The 16,447-nt window shown below is 44.0% G+C and overlaps 1 protein-coding gene across 1 annotated transcript in view; it reads left to right on the top strand.

The window, feature by feature from the left end:
• LOC308334483 (pleckstrin homology domain-containing family G member 3-like) overlaps window positions 1-16,447 on the top strand; it is a 93,825-nt gene that overhangs the window by 29,711 nt on the left and 47,667 nt on the right. The window contains exons 3-4 of the mRNA XM_080791269.1: window positions 13,868-14,074; window positions 15,243-15,472. Coding sequence (XP_080647395.1) covers window positions 13,868-14,074; window positions 15,243-15,472 — 437 coding nt within the window. The remainder of the gene's footprint in view (window positions 1-13,867; window positions 14,075-15,242; window positions 15,473-16,447) is intronic.

The raw sequence follows: 16,447 nt of genomic DNA, 5'->3' as shown, positions 1-16,447 counted from the left end.
AAGTAGGCTACAACGTATATTAAGCATGAGATTCATCGTTTGCAGATCTTAAAGCTCACAACGAGGGCCGGCATGATGATGCATTGTGAACTTATGAGTTTGACTTTGGAGATTGAATATATATCCGCAGGTGCGCAACACCTCTGAGTGTCAGATAATTGCTCGTTTAGATTGATTCCACCTGCTGCACAGCACAGTGCTAAACATTGCACATAGGCTATATACAAAAGTATAAAAAAAGAGGAATTATAAACGGTGAAAACAGGCCATTTATAAAGGAATATGGACGGAAAACAATGTGTTTATCCTACCTGGGGTCTCTGAATGCAAAGCCGTTTTGAAATTACACAAATAATGTTTAATTTCCACCCAAGAAGACGAAGCACCTTGATGAGGTCCATGCGTGCTGCGCAGTGTGCACTGCGCAGTGTGCACTGCAGTGTGCACTGTGCAGTGTGCACTGCGCAGTCAGACCTGCCTGAGGACGGACAGACAGCGTGGCTGTGCTGCCCTTCTTGTATAGCCTACCGTATATACTATAATTATTCTACACTACACCATTAGTAACAATAATGTTTAATGTAGAAGATCATCCGTTTTTTTTTCTTGTCTTTCCAGATTGGTAATCAATCACCATAATTTAGGCTATATCTGTTCTCGGAAAATAGCTCATCTACAAGCTCACTGCATGGCTGCAGAGTCGGCTGTTATAAGAGATTTATATAGACATTATTTGCAAATATCAAATAGCCGTGAGTTGATACTGGAGGTGGAAAGCCTGGTGACGTGAGCTTAGTTTGGAGGGGGGGCGAGGGGACTATTGCGTGACCGTTTCAGAAATTACGGTAGGCGGAATTCGCTGTACACGCGGAGACGACAAAGTCGCGTCTCCAAACTTCCCCACTCTGTTACTGTAGGACAGGTGGTTTCATAATTACCCCAAAAGTCCCCAAAAACGCCGTCTGCGTGTGGCAGAAAGGGCTATAAATCGGCTAAATACTTGGCCGGGTAGCGCAGAATTGCGTCCTCGTCTGGATGGTCCCTTACAGTCCTTGAGAAAGACTCTGAACTATAGGGTTGTCCCTGATCGGAACGGAAATCGGCTTCCGATCGCATGGTTTTCAAAAGATCAGAATCGGAGGAGAAAAGATTGGATTTTTGGATTTCAATTTGCAAATCTTTCTTTGTAAATCTCAAAGAAAGATTATAGGCAATGGGATTTTGTAAAAAAAAAAAAACTGTTGTGTGTTTATGCTAGTTGTTTTCCTTCTGGTCCCAGTCAGAGATCATCAATCAAAGAATAGTCACACTCGGGAGGCGTGGAAGACACCTACATGTATATGAAAACAAAGGTAATGCCACCCCCCGCATGATGGCATAGGTGTTTGTAATACGCTCTCTGAATGAGAGAGATACTCTTTAAGAGTTTTAACTTGACTTCTTGATAAGCTGTAGAACTGTATTCACTCAAATTAACCAATACATCGTTCTTTTGCTATGATTCCATGCTTTCATAGAAAGAAGAAAAAAAAACCACAATGACAGTATAGTCCCATTTTGCCTTTTAATAATTGAAAGGCAACACGACAGACTACACTAGAAGTAAACTGAACAAAAAATAAGTGTTAATATTAATACAAATAACCCTGCCAGTGTACACGTAACCAAATGGTTACATGTGTGTACCGAAACTAAATGAAAACTATTGGAAGAGACCAATGGCTCAAACTAAAATCAAAGTTTGCTGCCAAAAACAAGACTGGTGCTGACTCGTCACAGTGCATTCGGTTTATCATCATTTAACGCTTGTTCCTCAAACATTGTCTGCCTCCGTCAGAAGGACTCCAGAGGAGACGATCAATAATTCTCATCCATTTTTTTCCCGACTGTACTCATAACCTTTATGTCCACCGTGCAGGCCTCCTACAGTTTCCATAAGCTCATTCATGTATACGTTTACATTTACAGTCTCATCCAAATGCATTTAGGAAGTACTTAAAAAAAAGCCCCCTCGTCCTTTTAGATAAGTGCTTCTTAATGCTTTTGACCGATATAACTCAGAACTCCAACATCAATATTCCGGTGGAAGCATTATAGCAGTTTTGGGACATATCTGGGCTGGCACTGTAGCAGGAGACCATTGAGAGCTTTATAAAGGGCAACACACCAGTGTTGTTTTGGTCGACTAAAATTAAGACGAAAAATGTCCGTCGACTAATTTTTTTTCACTGACAAAAATGTAATGAACTAAGCTATGGTGACAATTTCGTCAACAGATAAAAACTAGAGTAAAATGTTAGGAAGGGACTAGTGGACAAGAGATCCAGTATAAGTAAAAGACACGTCACTTTACACTTGGTTGCATGCTGAAAATAGCAGATCTACAAGCTCACAACGTGTCACGCTGTGAGCTTGTGGATCTGCTATTTTCAGCGAAACACATTTTAGTCGACTACAGTCGTATGACATTTAGTCGACTAAAACTATAGACTAACACTAATACATTCCAGGTGCCTGAAATGTGACTAAATCTAACTGGAAACTATTCAAGAGACTATGACTAAAACTAAAATAGAAATTTGCTGCCAAAAACAACACTGCAACACACACAGGCTGCACGCGCGGCGTCGACGCGTGCCGCCCATGAGCGCCAACAGGACGTGGCGCGTTGCCACATTTGTAGTAGTGTAACCGGTGTAATCTGTCTCTCTCTGCGTTGTGTTGAATCATGGACAGACGGACCCAGAACTCTTTGGAAACCAGCTTTATTCTGACAACGAATAATAACAGACACGTCTCCACGTTAGTTCTTAGTGCAACAACTCCTCTCTCGTTCCAAGACGGAAGTACAGAAGCAAGCTAGCGCGACAGTAACACAACAAATAATAGAACGTAACATACCTGACAACGAATAATAACAGACACGTCTCCACGTTAGTTCTTAGTGCAACAACTCCTCTCTAAACAGGGTTAAACAAACACTGTATAAATCAATTTGCAAGTACAATGCTTATCATGTTATACAGAGCATTCAACAAAGACACCCACCTCGTTCCAAGACGGAAGTACAGAAGGAAGAGGTGGAGGTGTCGCAGGACATTTATACAGGGGGCAAAAGGAGGAGACTTAAAGGAGCTGTGACCTTTAATGCACTATGTATTCCTATACACATGAACCATGGAGAATTAAGTCGAGTAGAAGCACTTATTTGTATCATATTTTGTGTAATTATATAATTTACGTTAGCAAAGAAAAATGTTTTCACCGTGCGGCGAGTCGCCAACGCCTGGAAATACAACAGCAGAGCGTCGCGCGAGTGTTTTAAGCATTATGTTACACTTTAGCTGTCGACAAATGGCATATCGGTGCCGCGCTACGAGCTTGTAGATCTGCTGTTTTGTGAAAAATTGTGAAAATGTGGCGCAAATCTTTGAATATATATATTCTTTAAGAGCGAACGTTTTTTTAACTCAAATCTTGGCTTCTGGGGGTTTCAGAAAACTTTCAGGATTTAGAAGCCATTTATTTTTAGAATCGGCCTCAGGTCTAAATGGGTTAATGCAAATGCTTTGGACGTGTCTCGCGACCCCCTCCCCACCAGCGATAGAAATTGGCCGCTACAATAACCTTAATAATAGAGAAAATACATCATAAATACATACTGAAACGAGATATAACCATTAAGGAAAGTTTATGCGTACTATGTGTACTATGTAAACTCTAAATTTCCATTTTCCAGCCATTGATTTGCAAAAAAAATAATATTATTTTTTTAATCTTTTTGTCTCCACCAGGCCGAAGGCATGGGGAGAGAGTATGTTTTGCACTCTGTCCGTCCGTCCGTGTGTCCGTGTGTGTGTCCGTCCGTCCGTATTTGAACAGCTAATCTCCGGCACCGTTAACCCGGTCGAAATTTTGCACACAATTCAATTTCAATTCAAAGGGCTTTATTGGCATGAGAAAACATACGTTTACATTGCCAAACCAGAAAGAACAATACAACAATACAGCAATACAATCAAAACAAAAATTATGTACATATGAAGGTCAGAATCTTCAATAGATCAAATTCTATGTACCAAGGTCACTCAATGCAGGTATAGTGCAGGAATATACACAATTATTATTCTTTAGGGTGGTTGTGTTCCATTTGATATCCTTCTCCTATCACAGCAACTCACAAATCTTGCTGCTGTGTTTGCACATTGTTGTACTTTGCCCAGCAGATATGGGAGTTTTTTGTCATTGGTCATGTTTTCAAAATCTCTGTGTGTGGTTGTAATCTGTGGGAAGTATGTGTCTCTGATGTCTTGGTACAATGGACAGATGGTTAGGAAGTGTAGCTCGGTTTCCACTTCATTTTGTGTGCAGTGGGTGCATAGTCTGTCTTCTCTCGGGATACAGGTCTGCCTATGACGGCCTTTCTCGATTGCGAGACTGTGCTCACTGTCAGTACCTAGTTAAGATTTTTCTTTGTTTTGGGTCGGTCACGGTGCTCAGGTATTCTGCCACTGTGTATTCTCTGTTTAGGGCCAGATAGCATTCTAGTTTACTCTGCTTTTGTGTTGCTTCTTTCCAATGTGTCAGATAGTTTTCCTTTTGCTGTTTTATAATTTGGTTTAGTCCAATGGGTTTTCTATCTCGTGGCTCTGTTTGTGTTTGTGCCCGGAGTTCCAGGGCCAGATGGCTGAGGGGGCATCTCTCTAGAGTTTCACTGTGTGTGAGTGCCTTGTTATGGAGTGCATCTAGGTCACTTTCTTTTAGGTGGTTGTAGAACTTAAGTGCTCTCTTTTTTATTTTGATTATGAGTGGGTAACGTCCTGCATGCATTATTCGGTGTTTTCCGCTGGGTACGGAGAATGGATTTGGAGTTCTGTGTGTATAGGGTCTCGGTTTGGTGTTTATCCACACACTCCCTGGATGCCAACGATGAACCTCTGCCCCAGAATTTCCAGAACGGCCTGTTATAGCGCCACCAGGGGGCCCCTTTGTGCAAAACAAGTTTTTGGACAGTATACCTACAGATTTTGTCCAAACATCACGCAAATTGGTACACAGTCTCTCTAGACTGAGCCATTCAACGGAACGGGTCTTTCAGTGCTCAGTTTCAAACAAAACATGAACACATCGTGTGATTTCCGTGAAATTGTGCACGCACATTCCCACTAGGCCGAGGAAGGAATACCACTGGAACATTTTCAACTCAGCCTCATGGTGGCGCTATAACTGGCCGATTAGTGTTTTCACCTCTAATTGCACGGATCTGTGTAAAGCTTTGTATGCACACTCGCTAGAGGCCAAGGAAAAACCTTTGCCTTTGCATTTTTCCCATCTGCTCTTTATAGCGCCACCAGGAGGTCAACATTATGTAAAACACATTTTCTAATATTACTCCTTCAGATTTTATCCACATTTCACATGCTCTCCATAGTCATGTGATCAAGACGCGTTTGTTTGATTTCTCATAATCCACCTTCATTGTCTACGATTGGCTTCTAAACCTTTCAGGAGTATAGCCCGCTTTGTACCCGTTTTGTACAAATTGCCACAACTACTCAACGCAGCGTCCGATTGCGGTGAAACTGTGCATGCATATTCCCACTAGGTTGAGGAAGAAATGCCACTTGACAGTTTTAAAATCAGCCTCATGGTGGCGCTACAACAGGCCAAGCCGCGTCACACACACACACACACACACACAGGATTATATTACTCCTAAACATTTTGCCAAACATCACACACACACACTCCTATCCTCCTGGTGGAGACCTGTGCCCAGAAGGGCACTTTTACTAGTTTATAATAATTTTGGGGACCGCCCAAACCCCCCTTCCCCCCCGAGATGTCGCGACCCCCAGGTTGAGAACCCCTGGGTTAAGGGACAATTTCACATGTCAAGGGAGTGGGACGGTGTGGCACTCAACAGCTGTGTTTGTCTTCTGTATTTGTTTTTTGATAAATGTGTTGTAAAGTACCATAATGGCAGGTGGTTTGTCACAGAGGAAAAAACCCACACCTCTTTACACAGTGGCAGAAAAAGTACATAATTGTCTTATACTTAAGTCAAAGTACCAATACTGCAATTTAGAACTACTCCGTTATAAGTGAAAGTACGGAATTGAAAATATACTTGAGTAAAAGTACAAAAGTATCTGCATCAAAATGTACTTAAAGTACTTAAAGTAAAAGTACTCATATTGCGGAATGTCCCATTTCAAGTTCAAGCAATGAATGAATACGTTTATTTCAATCAGTCTTCATGTCTTTCAGTGAGACATTACAAGAATGCAATCAGCACTGATTAACAACACCTGGCCGGCAACCTGGCCGACTGCATCCATGGGTCAGTGCCCTGTTGGCCAGGTGTATACTGTATAGCTAGTCAGTGCTGATTACACCTCAGTAATGGCTGCGCCCTGCAGGGCACCCCTATATGGGTATTTGTTTAAAGCCGTTGTTCTCGCATTAATGACACCCTCTCTCTCATAACATGGCAGGTGAATCCATATTGTCAAAAGTCTCTTTTTTTTTTCCAGAAGCCACCGTTCCCATGTTATAGCGAAGACTGTTCCCATGTTTTTTTTCCTTTTTTAAAGATTCGTTTTTGGCTTTTCTGCCTTTATTGATAGTATCAAGTGAAGACAGACAGGAAAGAGGGAGAGAGAGAGAGAGAGACGGGGAGAGACACGCAGCAAACCGTCGACATGAACGGGACTTGAACACGCGACACGCTGTGAGGCCAAAGCCTGTATATGTGGCATGATGCGCCTGGACCGCTAGGCCAGCGGGTGCCTCCGTTCCCATGTTATAGAGAGGAGCGTTTCCATGTTATAGTGAGGAAGAGTCCTTATTGCATTACCTTAATGCTGTTTAACACAACTTAAGCTATAAGCTTATGGGGCATATGGGAGGACTCTTGCCCCCTGCGCGCGCACACACACACACACACACACACACACACACACACACACGCACACACACGCACGCTTCCTCGCTTGCTTTCTCTCCTCCTCTGAAACATATTGCCTGCTAATTTAGATGTTGTTCGTTGTGTCTTCTATACTGACTGAAACATTAACTGAGAAGAGAGAAGAAAAAAGACGTCTCCACTGACCCTCCTCCTCTGAGACACAGAGGAGTAGAAGTAGAAAAGGTGCTCTCCTCGTAGCGCAGTGCTCCACCAGGTCAGGAAGCTACACATGTGTGGTGGCCATGTGCGTTGTTGGATTGGTATTGAGTGATCATAGTAAAGTAGGAGTTGTATGTATTCTTTTGTCCTTTGAAAACATTATGTTATGCTTTAGCTATTGAAAAATAGCAGATCTACAAGCTCATAGAGCTTGTTAGGTCTGCTATTTTTGAAAATGTGTCGCAAATCTTTGAATATATATTCTTTCAGAGAGAACGTTTTTAACTCAAATCTTTGCTTCTGAGCGGTCCCTGCATGGAACAACATATTTTCAGATGGGGGTCGGTGGCCAATTCCACATGTTTTTTGGGGTCCTTGACATGAAATATTGAGCACCACTGATATATAGAAACATGTAGGTATTTCAGAAAACTGTCAGGATTTAGAAGACATTTTTTTAATTTCGAGTCCTAAATGGGTTTATGACATAAAAAAACATCTAGACCTCGAAATACGGTACAACCCCATTTTTGGGGGATATTTTCATTGGAATTAAATGTCGTCTTATTTTCGGCACAATACAGTATTTTTTTTATTATGGTATTTTTCTTTTCACATTCAGATAAGGATCTGGTGAAAAACAAGACACAGTGTGAATGAGTTGATTTGACACTCTCCGCAGTGTCAAGGTGCACGCACGCACGCACGCACGGCACAACAAAGCCTTTGTGTTGAGCAGACAAGCTGGTATTATCCTAGCCCCTCCCTCCTGGGACCGAGGCGTCACGTAAACAAACAAACACCCTCGCAGACTGGACAGAGTAGTATTATACTCCTAGTAAATACTCAAGTATTCATAGGTAAATACCCTTTTGTTTTCATATAAATTATTTAATTAGAATTAGGGTTCGATTCAGAGGTTTATAGGTTCAGTGTTATTTATGTCGACTGAGACTATAGACTAAAACATTTCAGAAGGCCAATTAGACTAAATGGTGTTATTGCTTTTCTGGCAAAATTAACATTGCATTGAGACTAAGCTTTTGCTATTTAGTCCAGTGGTTTTCATGTCAAGGAACCCCAAGGTGACACTCATTAGCTCGCGGAGCCCCCATGTGAAAAGATAATGCCAAGTACCCCCATTCATTTTTCTTGTCAACTATAGTACAAACGAGGTCAACTAGTGGATTGACTAGTCGACTAGTTGAATAGTCGACTAGTTGCTTAAAGCCCCACAGCACCACGTCGGACAATGCAGGTTGACAACGACAACAACAACAACAACAAAGTCTATTATATGGTCTTGTTAAGTAACCTACTGGTTGACATGGGTTGATAACACTCAAATCCACTCGGCTATAGAGTCAGACAGACAGCATCACACAGTTTGACCTGACCTTCACTGTACGCACACACACACACGCACACGCACGCACGCAGTGCTCTCTGTTCTTTTAAGCCTCCAGTCACTTCAAAGCTGGCGATACGTCACTGTCATCAAACACTGTCTCTCACTCTCTGTGTGTGTGTGTGTGTGTGTGTGTGTGTGTGTGTGTGTGTGTGTGTGTGTGTGTGTGTGTTTGTTTGTGTGTGTGTGTGCGTGCACACGTGTGTGTGTGTGTGTGTGTGTGAGAGAGAGAGAGAGAAGCTAATCTTGCTTTGTCGGTGTCATATTTGTTTTGCGCAGACCGGCTGACGGTAAAAAAAAAAAAAACCTGCGATACTTTTCAAATATGTCCATTTTTCAACTATTTATTTGTCTGAATTAATAACCCGTAGAGCATCCGTCCGTCCAGGCTGTATAGGATGTGTTATAGCCCAGCGAGGCAACACAGAGCAGGCAGTTAGCAGAGCCATAGAGAGTATAAGACAGAGTTGCGACAACTCACGGGGGCCAGTCCAATAATGGCGGCTCCTCTACATATACATACAGTACACTTCTATTGGCATAGAAGCATAAACGAACGGATGTCCTGGACCCGGAAGTTGGGCAGAATGCACTGGACTCACTAGGGCAACAGCCCAGCTTTAAGTTAATTCATGTTAGTTCATGCTGAGGTAATTATTGTGCAGCCAACAGCAGAGGGGAAGTATAGGCATAGCGACACCTTCTAGGGTCTAGGGCGGCCATCGATGAGAACTCAAAGCACTTCCTAAGCTCTACCTCTACCTTCCTTCAAATCCAGCAGAGCTTCCTTGCCACCTGTGTTAACCTAGCCTTGGAAACCCAGACGTTTTTATTTCCAGGGAGGAAATAAAAGTCTGGGTCTGAGTCCACTTCAATTCGGCATAGAGCAGCGCAAACATTGCTCACTCTCTGCTGATTTCTGATCGTCTGCACCTTTGTAAAATTGACATACACACGCACACATGTACACACACACACGCTCCTCTCTCTCTCTGTCGCTCTAAGTAATTAGTCTCATGTGTGTGTGTGTGTGTGTGTGTGTGTGTGTGTGTGTGTGTGTGTGTGTGTGTGTGTGTGTGCGCGTGTGCGTGTGTTAGGTATAATTACGGTCGATAATTCATAGTTCTGCAATAAGAGGAATGACTCTTACAACATATACTGACAAACAATATAGTGACTCATATTCTCAATTCATCATGCACCACCTCCCCTCCTTCCCTCTCCTCTTCTCTTCCCTTGACTTTGTATGTTCCTGAACGCCATCGGCTCTGTGTGTGTGTGTGTGTGTGTGTGTGTGTGTGTGTGTTGTGTGCGACTGCGCGCGTGCACATATGTGCGTGCATGTGTGCAGGGAAGGAGTGGCTCTAAGAGGAAGTTTTACAGCCAGACTTAGCTTAACTTCCTCGGAACACAAAACCCGTCTATTGTCTTCAGACAGACAGCTGAGAGAGAGAGACAGAGAGACAGCTAAGACAGCTGAGAGGGAGAGACAGTGTAGGAGAGACACAGAGTAAGACAGCTGAGAGGGAGACAGTGTAGGAGAGACAGACAGTAGGACAGCTGAGAGAGACAGACAGTGTATAGGAGAGACAGACAGTAGCTGAGAGGGAGTCATGGTAGGATGGACAGACAGACAGACAGACAGTTTTCTTCAGGGGTGTGTGTGTGGGGGAATCGCAGGTTCAAACCAGGGGGGCAGTCAGACGGATATTTTGTGAAGCCACTAAGGAAATGAAAGTTCATATAATGGCCTGTTGTGGCGCTCTCATTGGGCTCAAAAAAACCCATAGCCCCATAGAAGTCCATGTATTTGGGCCCAACTTCACCTAGACTGTATTACCTTAATAAACATGGTCATGAATACTTTTTGCTTCCAGTCACTAGTTTAAAGTCTCATTTCTAATGTCATAATATTGTTTTTGGAAAATTATGGTCCCATTTATTAAAAAAATGACCATAAAGTCGCGCATGTTCTGAGGGGCGTGGCTACCGTTACAGTCTATGAACGGGATCCCCCACCCACTCGAGTCAAAATAAAAACCAACAAAGAAGAAGGGGGAAGTCCCGCCTCGTTGTCTGGGCCAGCCAATGGGCCAGCTGGCCTGAACTGGGCCAAAACGGATCTAGAAAGATGGCGACTTCCATTGCAAGGACTGACAGGCTTCATTTTACGTTCACGTTAGACCCGCGGAACGCTTTGTCCATATTTTTACAGTCTATGGTTCAAACACCGGTTCTGTAAGTCACGTTGAGAAAGGCATCCACTGAATTTATCTCGATCTCATCTGGATAAATCGCAATTCAGGCATGCAAAAGTGTAGCTTTTCGGCGAAAATCGCCGTTTTTATCCCAAATATAGGACCTGTGTGATTCATGCAAATCCGTTAAAAAAATGTTTGGGGGGGGTGAGGGGGTCTGGGGGTGGGGGTGGAGCCCGAGCCCGCTGCCCGGAGAATTCTGACGAGACTAGTCTCGTGAGTCGATCACTAATGATTCTGAACGATATTTCTGCTTGCATCTGGGCGGCATGATGTGCGCCGCCGCTGGTCGCTCCGCTTGTGTGGACTCGGGACTCGGCGGGAGTTGGGACAGACTGTCTGTGACTCGCCAGTCAGTCCCATAGTTAAGCTGCTACTAGTTAGCATTAGCAACGTTAGCACCTTACGTTATACTGTCTGTGGTGTGGACACGCCGGCGTCAGTTTCTCTCGCTGTGTGTGTGTGTGTGTGTGTGCATGTGCATGCATGCGTGCGAGAAATAAACGCGCACATGTGTGTGTGTGTGCGTGCGTGCGTGTGAGTAAATAAATAAAACTCTTGATACATACAACTTGTAGTACTACACCCCCCCCCAGGGCTTATACTAAATGGATATATTAAAAAAGAAAACATGCAGCTACTGTTGAATAAGGAGAGGATGTTACTCTACATGTCTTAAATTGACTAAGGCTAAAATATTGAAGTAAACATTTTATTTGTATTATAATTTATTATTTTGCCAGTGAATATAATTTCTATTTTACATGATGTGAAGAGTGTAACTGTAAGGGATTTTGAGATGGGAGTGCGAGTGCTGGACCTGTTTTTTTTTAAAATCACACCCGTGTGAAGTGAGCGGCACTCTTATAATCATACATCATCCATTCATTGTAATTTTTGTGACAATGAATGTGTAGGACAAAAAGCCGAGATATGACAATTATTCTCCATTCATTGTCAATGGCATTTAGGACACAAATCTACTGAATATAGGAGGGGCTAGTGCTCCTCGAGGGGCTAGTGCTCCTGTTGGAGTAAATGAATTGTTCTATGACTATCGGGACATGAATGTTAACATCTTGATCAATAATGACTAGATTTGTACTGATTTAGTAAATAATCATCTGTCATTTTTGAGTGGTGCAGCCACTCAACCACACTATAGACAGCTACAGTATGTGTGTGTGGCTGTGTCCCTGGCTGTGTCATTGGGTCTGTTCCTGGCTGTGTCCCTGGCTGTGTCCCTGTGTCATTGGGTCTGTCCCTGGCTGTGTCCCTGTGTCATTGGGTCTGTCCCTGGGTGTGTCCCTGTGTCATTGGGTCTGTCCCTGGGTGTGTCCCTGTGTCATTGGGTCTGTCCCTGGCTGTGTCATTGGGTCTGTCCCTGGCTGTGTCCCTGTGTCATTGTCCCTGCCCCCCCCCCCCCCCAAAAAAAGTGGGTTTTGTACCGATAAACGCTCAAAAGATTTGCGCCGCGGCACAGCGTCGGCCCCGCACACTGTCACCTTTTTCACCTTGGGCCTGTTTGCATGCCTGGCAATTATCTGAGACAAAACCTTTTTTTTCTTCAGATAATATAAGAAAGCAGTAAAACAGGTCACTTCGTGAAGCATTTGCGTTAAATTAACCCATTTAGGCCTGAAAAAATCTTCTAAATCCCTTTAGTTTTCTGAATTACCTACAGTATGTTTCATCTGCCCCATGTTTCATCTGGCTCAATGTTACTCTGCACTGGAACGGAGTACAGTAGAGACCTCATGTAGTGCTCGTGTGTGGTGTGTGTGTGTGTGTGTGTGTGTGTGTGTGTGTGTGTGTGTGTGTGTGTGTGTGTGTGTGTGTGTGTGTGTGTGTGTGTGTGTGTGTGTGTGTGTGTGTGTGTGTGTGTGTGTGTGTGTGTGTGTGTGTGTGTGTGTGTGTGTGTGTGTGTGTGTGTGTGTGCGTGCGTGCACATGCCCCATAGTATGTCCCTGGCATTAAAATATATACAGTACAAAGTTCACAAACCGACGACTGCCCGTAGTAAGTCTGAAGTCCACTGTCCCCCAGCCCCCCCCACGCACACACACACACACACACACACACACACACACACACACAGTTGTAGTTGGCTTCCTGCCAGAGAAGAGTCACATGTGAGGTGTGTGTTTGTGCGTGCATCCGTGTGTGCGCCAGGGCACGTGCGGTCTGTGTGGTTGTTTTCCTAAATAACTGAAATGCCTCTGTGGTGAGTGCTAGTTGCTACAGTAAACTGGCGTTTTCACCCATTTAGGCCTGACGTCAAAAAAAAAAAAAAAAAAAAGTCTTCTGAAAGAATATATATTCAAATATTTGCGCCACATTTTCACGATCTTTCAAAAATAGCAGACCTACAAGCTCATAGCGCGCCACTCGGTGGCGCGCTATATGAGCTTGTATATCTGCTATTCTTCAATAGCTAAAGTATAACAGAATGCTTGAAACAACAAAAGGGGTTCCCACCCAAAATGGGTTTTTAACAATGATAGCTACCAAGTGCGCGCACAGCCGCACACACACACACACACACACACACACACACACACACACACACACACACACACTGCTAGTTTCCTAGTTTACTAGTTGTTTAACTGCCTATTATGTTTAAAAATATATATATATTATTATTTTTTATATAATATTTGTACATTTAAAAACTGTGTACATTGGTGACTATATACAAAAACGGATCTACAAGCTCATAGCGTGGCACTGAGTGCCGCGCTATGAGCTTTTTCAATCGTGAAAATGTGGCGCAAATCTTTGAATATATACATTCTTTCAGAGCAAACGTTTTTTAACTCAAATCTTTGCTTCTGAGGGGTTCCTGGAATAACATATTTTCAGATGGGGGGGTCGGCGGCCAATAACATATAACTTTTGGGGTCCTTGACATGTAATATTGAGCACCACTGATACAGAAACATAGGTATTTCAGAAAACCGTCAACATTTAGAAGACTTTTTTATTTTATTTTTTACGTCAGGCCTATAAGGGCCTGGCAGTGATAATACAACTCTAAATGACTCTTCTTCCACACTCCACATTTCCCAGAATCCCCTCGTCTGTCCACGGCCTCCGTCAGCAGCAATGAGCGCGCTCCGTCCGCCACGCCCCCACGGCCCCGCCCCGTGAGCCTCGTCTCCACCCTCTCTTCTGGCTCCGCCTCCTCTCGGGATGACAGCCTAGCCCCACCCACCTCCTCCTCCCACGTCGACTTGGAGCTCCGCCCTCCGGAGGGACACGCCCACGCAGACACAGGTGAGACCATAACGCGCCGCGAAGTCGACGATGACGACAAAATGATACCATGCCCTCTCTATTCACAGCAGCCATATTGGAAATAAATTGGGCCTCTTCCGTACTATATACTAGTAACCTAGGGTCCTATAGGCTATAGACCGATTCATAAACGGGTCTCATGGTCGCAGGCAACGTATTTCCTGTAGGCGGAGACGACATATCTGCAGGTTTAAACCCGCACCTCTTCTTCTACAGTGAATGGAAAAGTGACTGATGTCAGTCTGCTCAAATGTTACTCTTTTACCTGCTTTTTACTAACACTAACGTTACAAAGATGCCCAGAACATCGGGATGAACCTGTGTAGTTTACGGCTGCTCCAACAGTAGTGGCAACATAAAAAAGAAAAGAAAAGCCACTTAAGCCCTCCAAAAGGAGCTGCACTTTAGGAACACAAGGCTGCTGTACTTTATACCTCATACTAAGCATTTAAAGTATGGTATACACTATACAGTAGGCTACAGCAGCCCTGTGTTCATAAAACAGAAAGATTGGGTATTGGGTAAGACTGACGTTATGTATCTTTCAGGACCTTTCACTGCTTTGTCTCAGCCATTACTCTACGCCTGGCTCTGCTGCTTTTTGAGTGGTGCAACCACTCCAAGGAACAGCAATGTCAGTCACCATGGGACTATGTGACTATGCTACTATGGGACTATGTTACTATGTGTAGAGTACCAGTATGAGCAAAAGTGGTGCTGTTGTGCCAGAAACAGAGAGAGAGAGAGAGAGGGGGGGGGGGGGGGGAGTTGCAACACTCAGTTCACACCGGTATGATTTTTTTAATTTTTTTATGTTACCACTACTGTTGGAGCAGCCATAAACTGCACAGGTTCATCCCGATGTTCTGGGCATCTTTGTAATGTTAGTGTTAGTAAAAAGCAGGTAAAAGAGTAACATTTGAGTCACTTTTCCATTCACTGTAGTAGAAGAGGTGCTGGGTTTAAACCACAGATATGTCGTCTCCGCCTACAGGAAATACGTTGCCTGCGGCCACGAGACCCGTTTCTGAATCGGTCTATTATAGAGTCTGGAACTACACCTTCACTGAATGATTGATCGGATGCATTGATCCACGATGCTGACGGTGATTGATATATTTTGCTGTGGCTCGTTGTGGAACTGCAGGTGAGACTGACCCTGGACCGGGAGGAGGAGGAGGAGGAGGAGGGGGGCGTGGCCACTGCCGGGGGTGGGTCCACCAGCAGCAGCGGACCACCAATCGGGAGCCGGTTGCCACGGTGACGACGGGCGGCAGCATGTCGCCCAGCCCTCAGCTGACGTACCTGGACCGCGTCGTCATGGAGATCATCGAGACGGAGCGCATGTACGTCAGAGACCTGAGGATGATCGTAGAGGTGAGACTATCATCATCATCATACTATAATTCAGCCAATGTCTGTCTGTGTGTGTGTCTGTCTGAATGTCAGAAACAGCGCGTTATCTCATCATTGCCTGCACCAATCATTCCCACTTTTCACACAGGCATTGACCATATGAATATGGAGGTCTTAACGGAGCCCTTTTTTCGATTTGACACATTCATGATTAATAATGAATTTATTAGTGAATTAAAACGCACCCAGACGCAGTACCCCCCGTGGCCACAAGGGGGGGGGGGGGTGGGGGGAAAATATCTCACAACGGGTAAGGGCTATAGTAATAATAATAATAATTGCGGCCCGGGGGTATACAGGACCATTAAATCGGAGCGCCCAGCGACTTGCAGCTACGCAGCGCATTTCCAGGTGCACAAGCTAGCTAGATGTAGCCAAAAACACCCCCCCCCCCCCCCCCCCGAGGCGATCGACAACAACGAAGAGACATGATTCATTCTAACGCGACTAGCGACGGGACCGCGATGGGCCGTCGAAAACATCGTCTTTGGTTAGAATTGGACGGAATGTTTAGATCTATTAGAGCTATATCACATTTTAAGATTTTCGACTAAAACTTTGTTGCCCAATAGGCGCTCCCAGAGCGATGCGCTCGGTTTTGATATCAATAAAGTTCTGTCCCGTGATTAATCTCCGTCCTGGGGCGAAGAGCGTTACTATTTTATAGGACAGATTCAGATTCAGATACCCTTTATTTGCCAAACACATACAGGAATTTGCTTTGACATTGCGTGTGTGCATTTATTTTTCCTTTTTTCACATATAACAAAAATAACAACAACACAAATACAACACCGTGCAGGAAGTATAAATATAAAGTGCAGAGTTTATGGAAAAAGGTATGCGGTCTGTGGGGTCAATTTGTGTGGAATGGTCTGGCTGTAGAACTCAAACAAAGCATCAACATTGTACAGTTTAAGAGGATGTATAAAAATT

This window comes from Protomyctophum bolini (genome assembly GCF_963924005.1).
Source record: "Protomyctophum bolini genome assembly, chromosome: 19".
Classification (NCBI taxonomy): Eukaryota; Metazoa; Chordata; class Actinopteri; order Myctophiformes; family Myctophidae; genus Protomyctophum; species Protomyctophum bolini.
The sequence above is the reverse complement of the archived record's forward strand: the minus strand, read 5'-3'. Positions and strand labels throughout refer to the sequence as shown.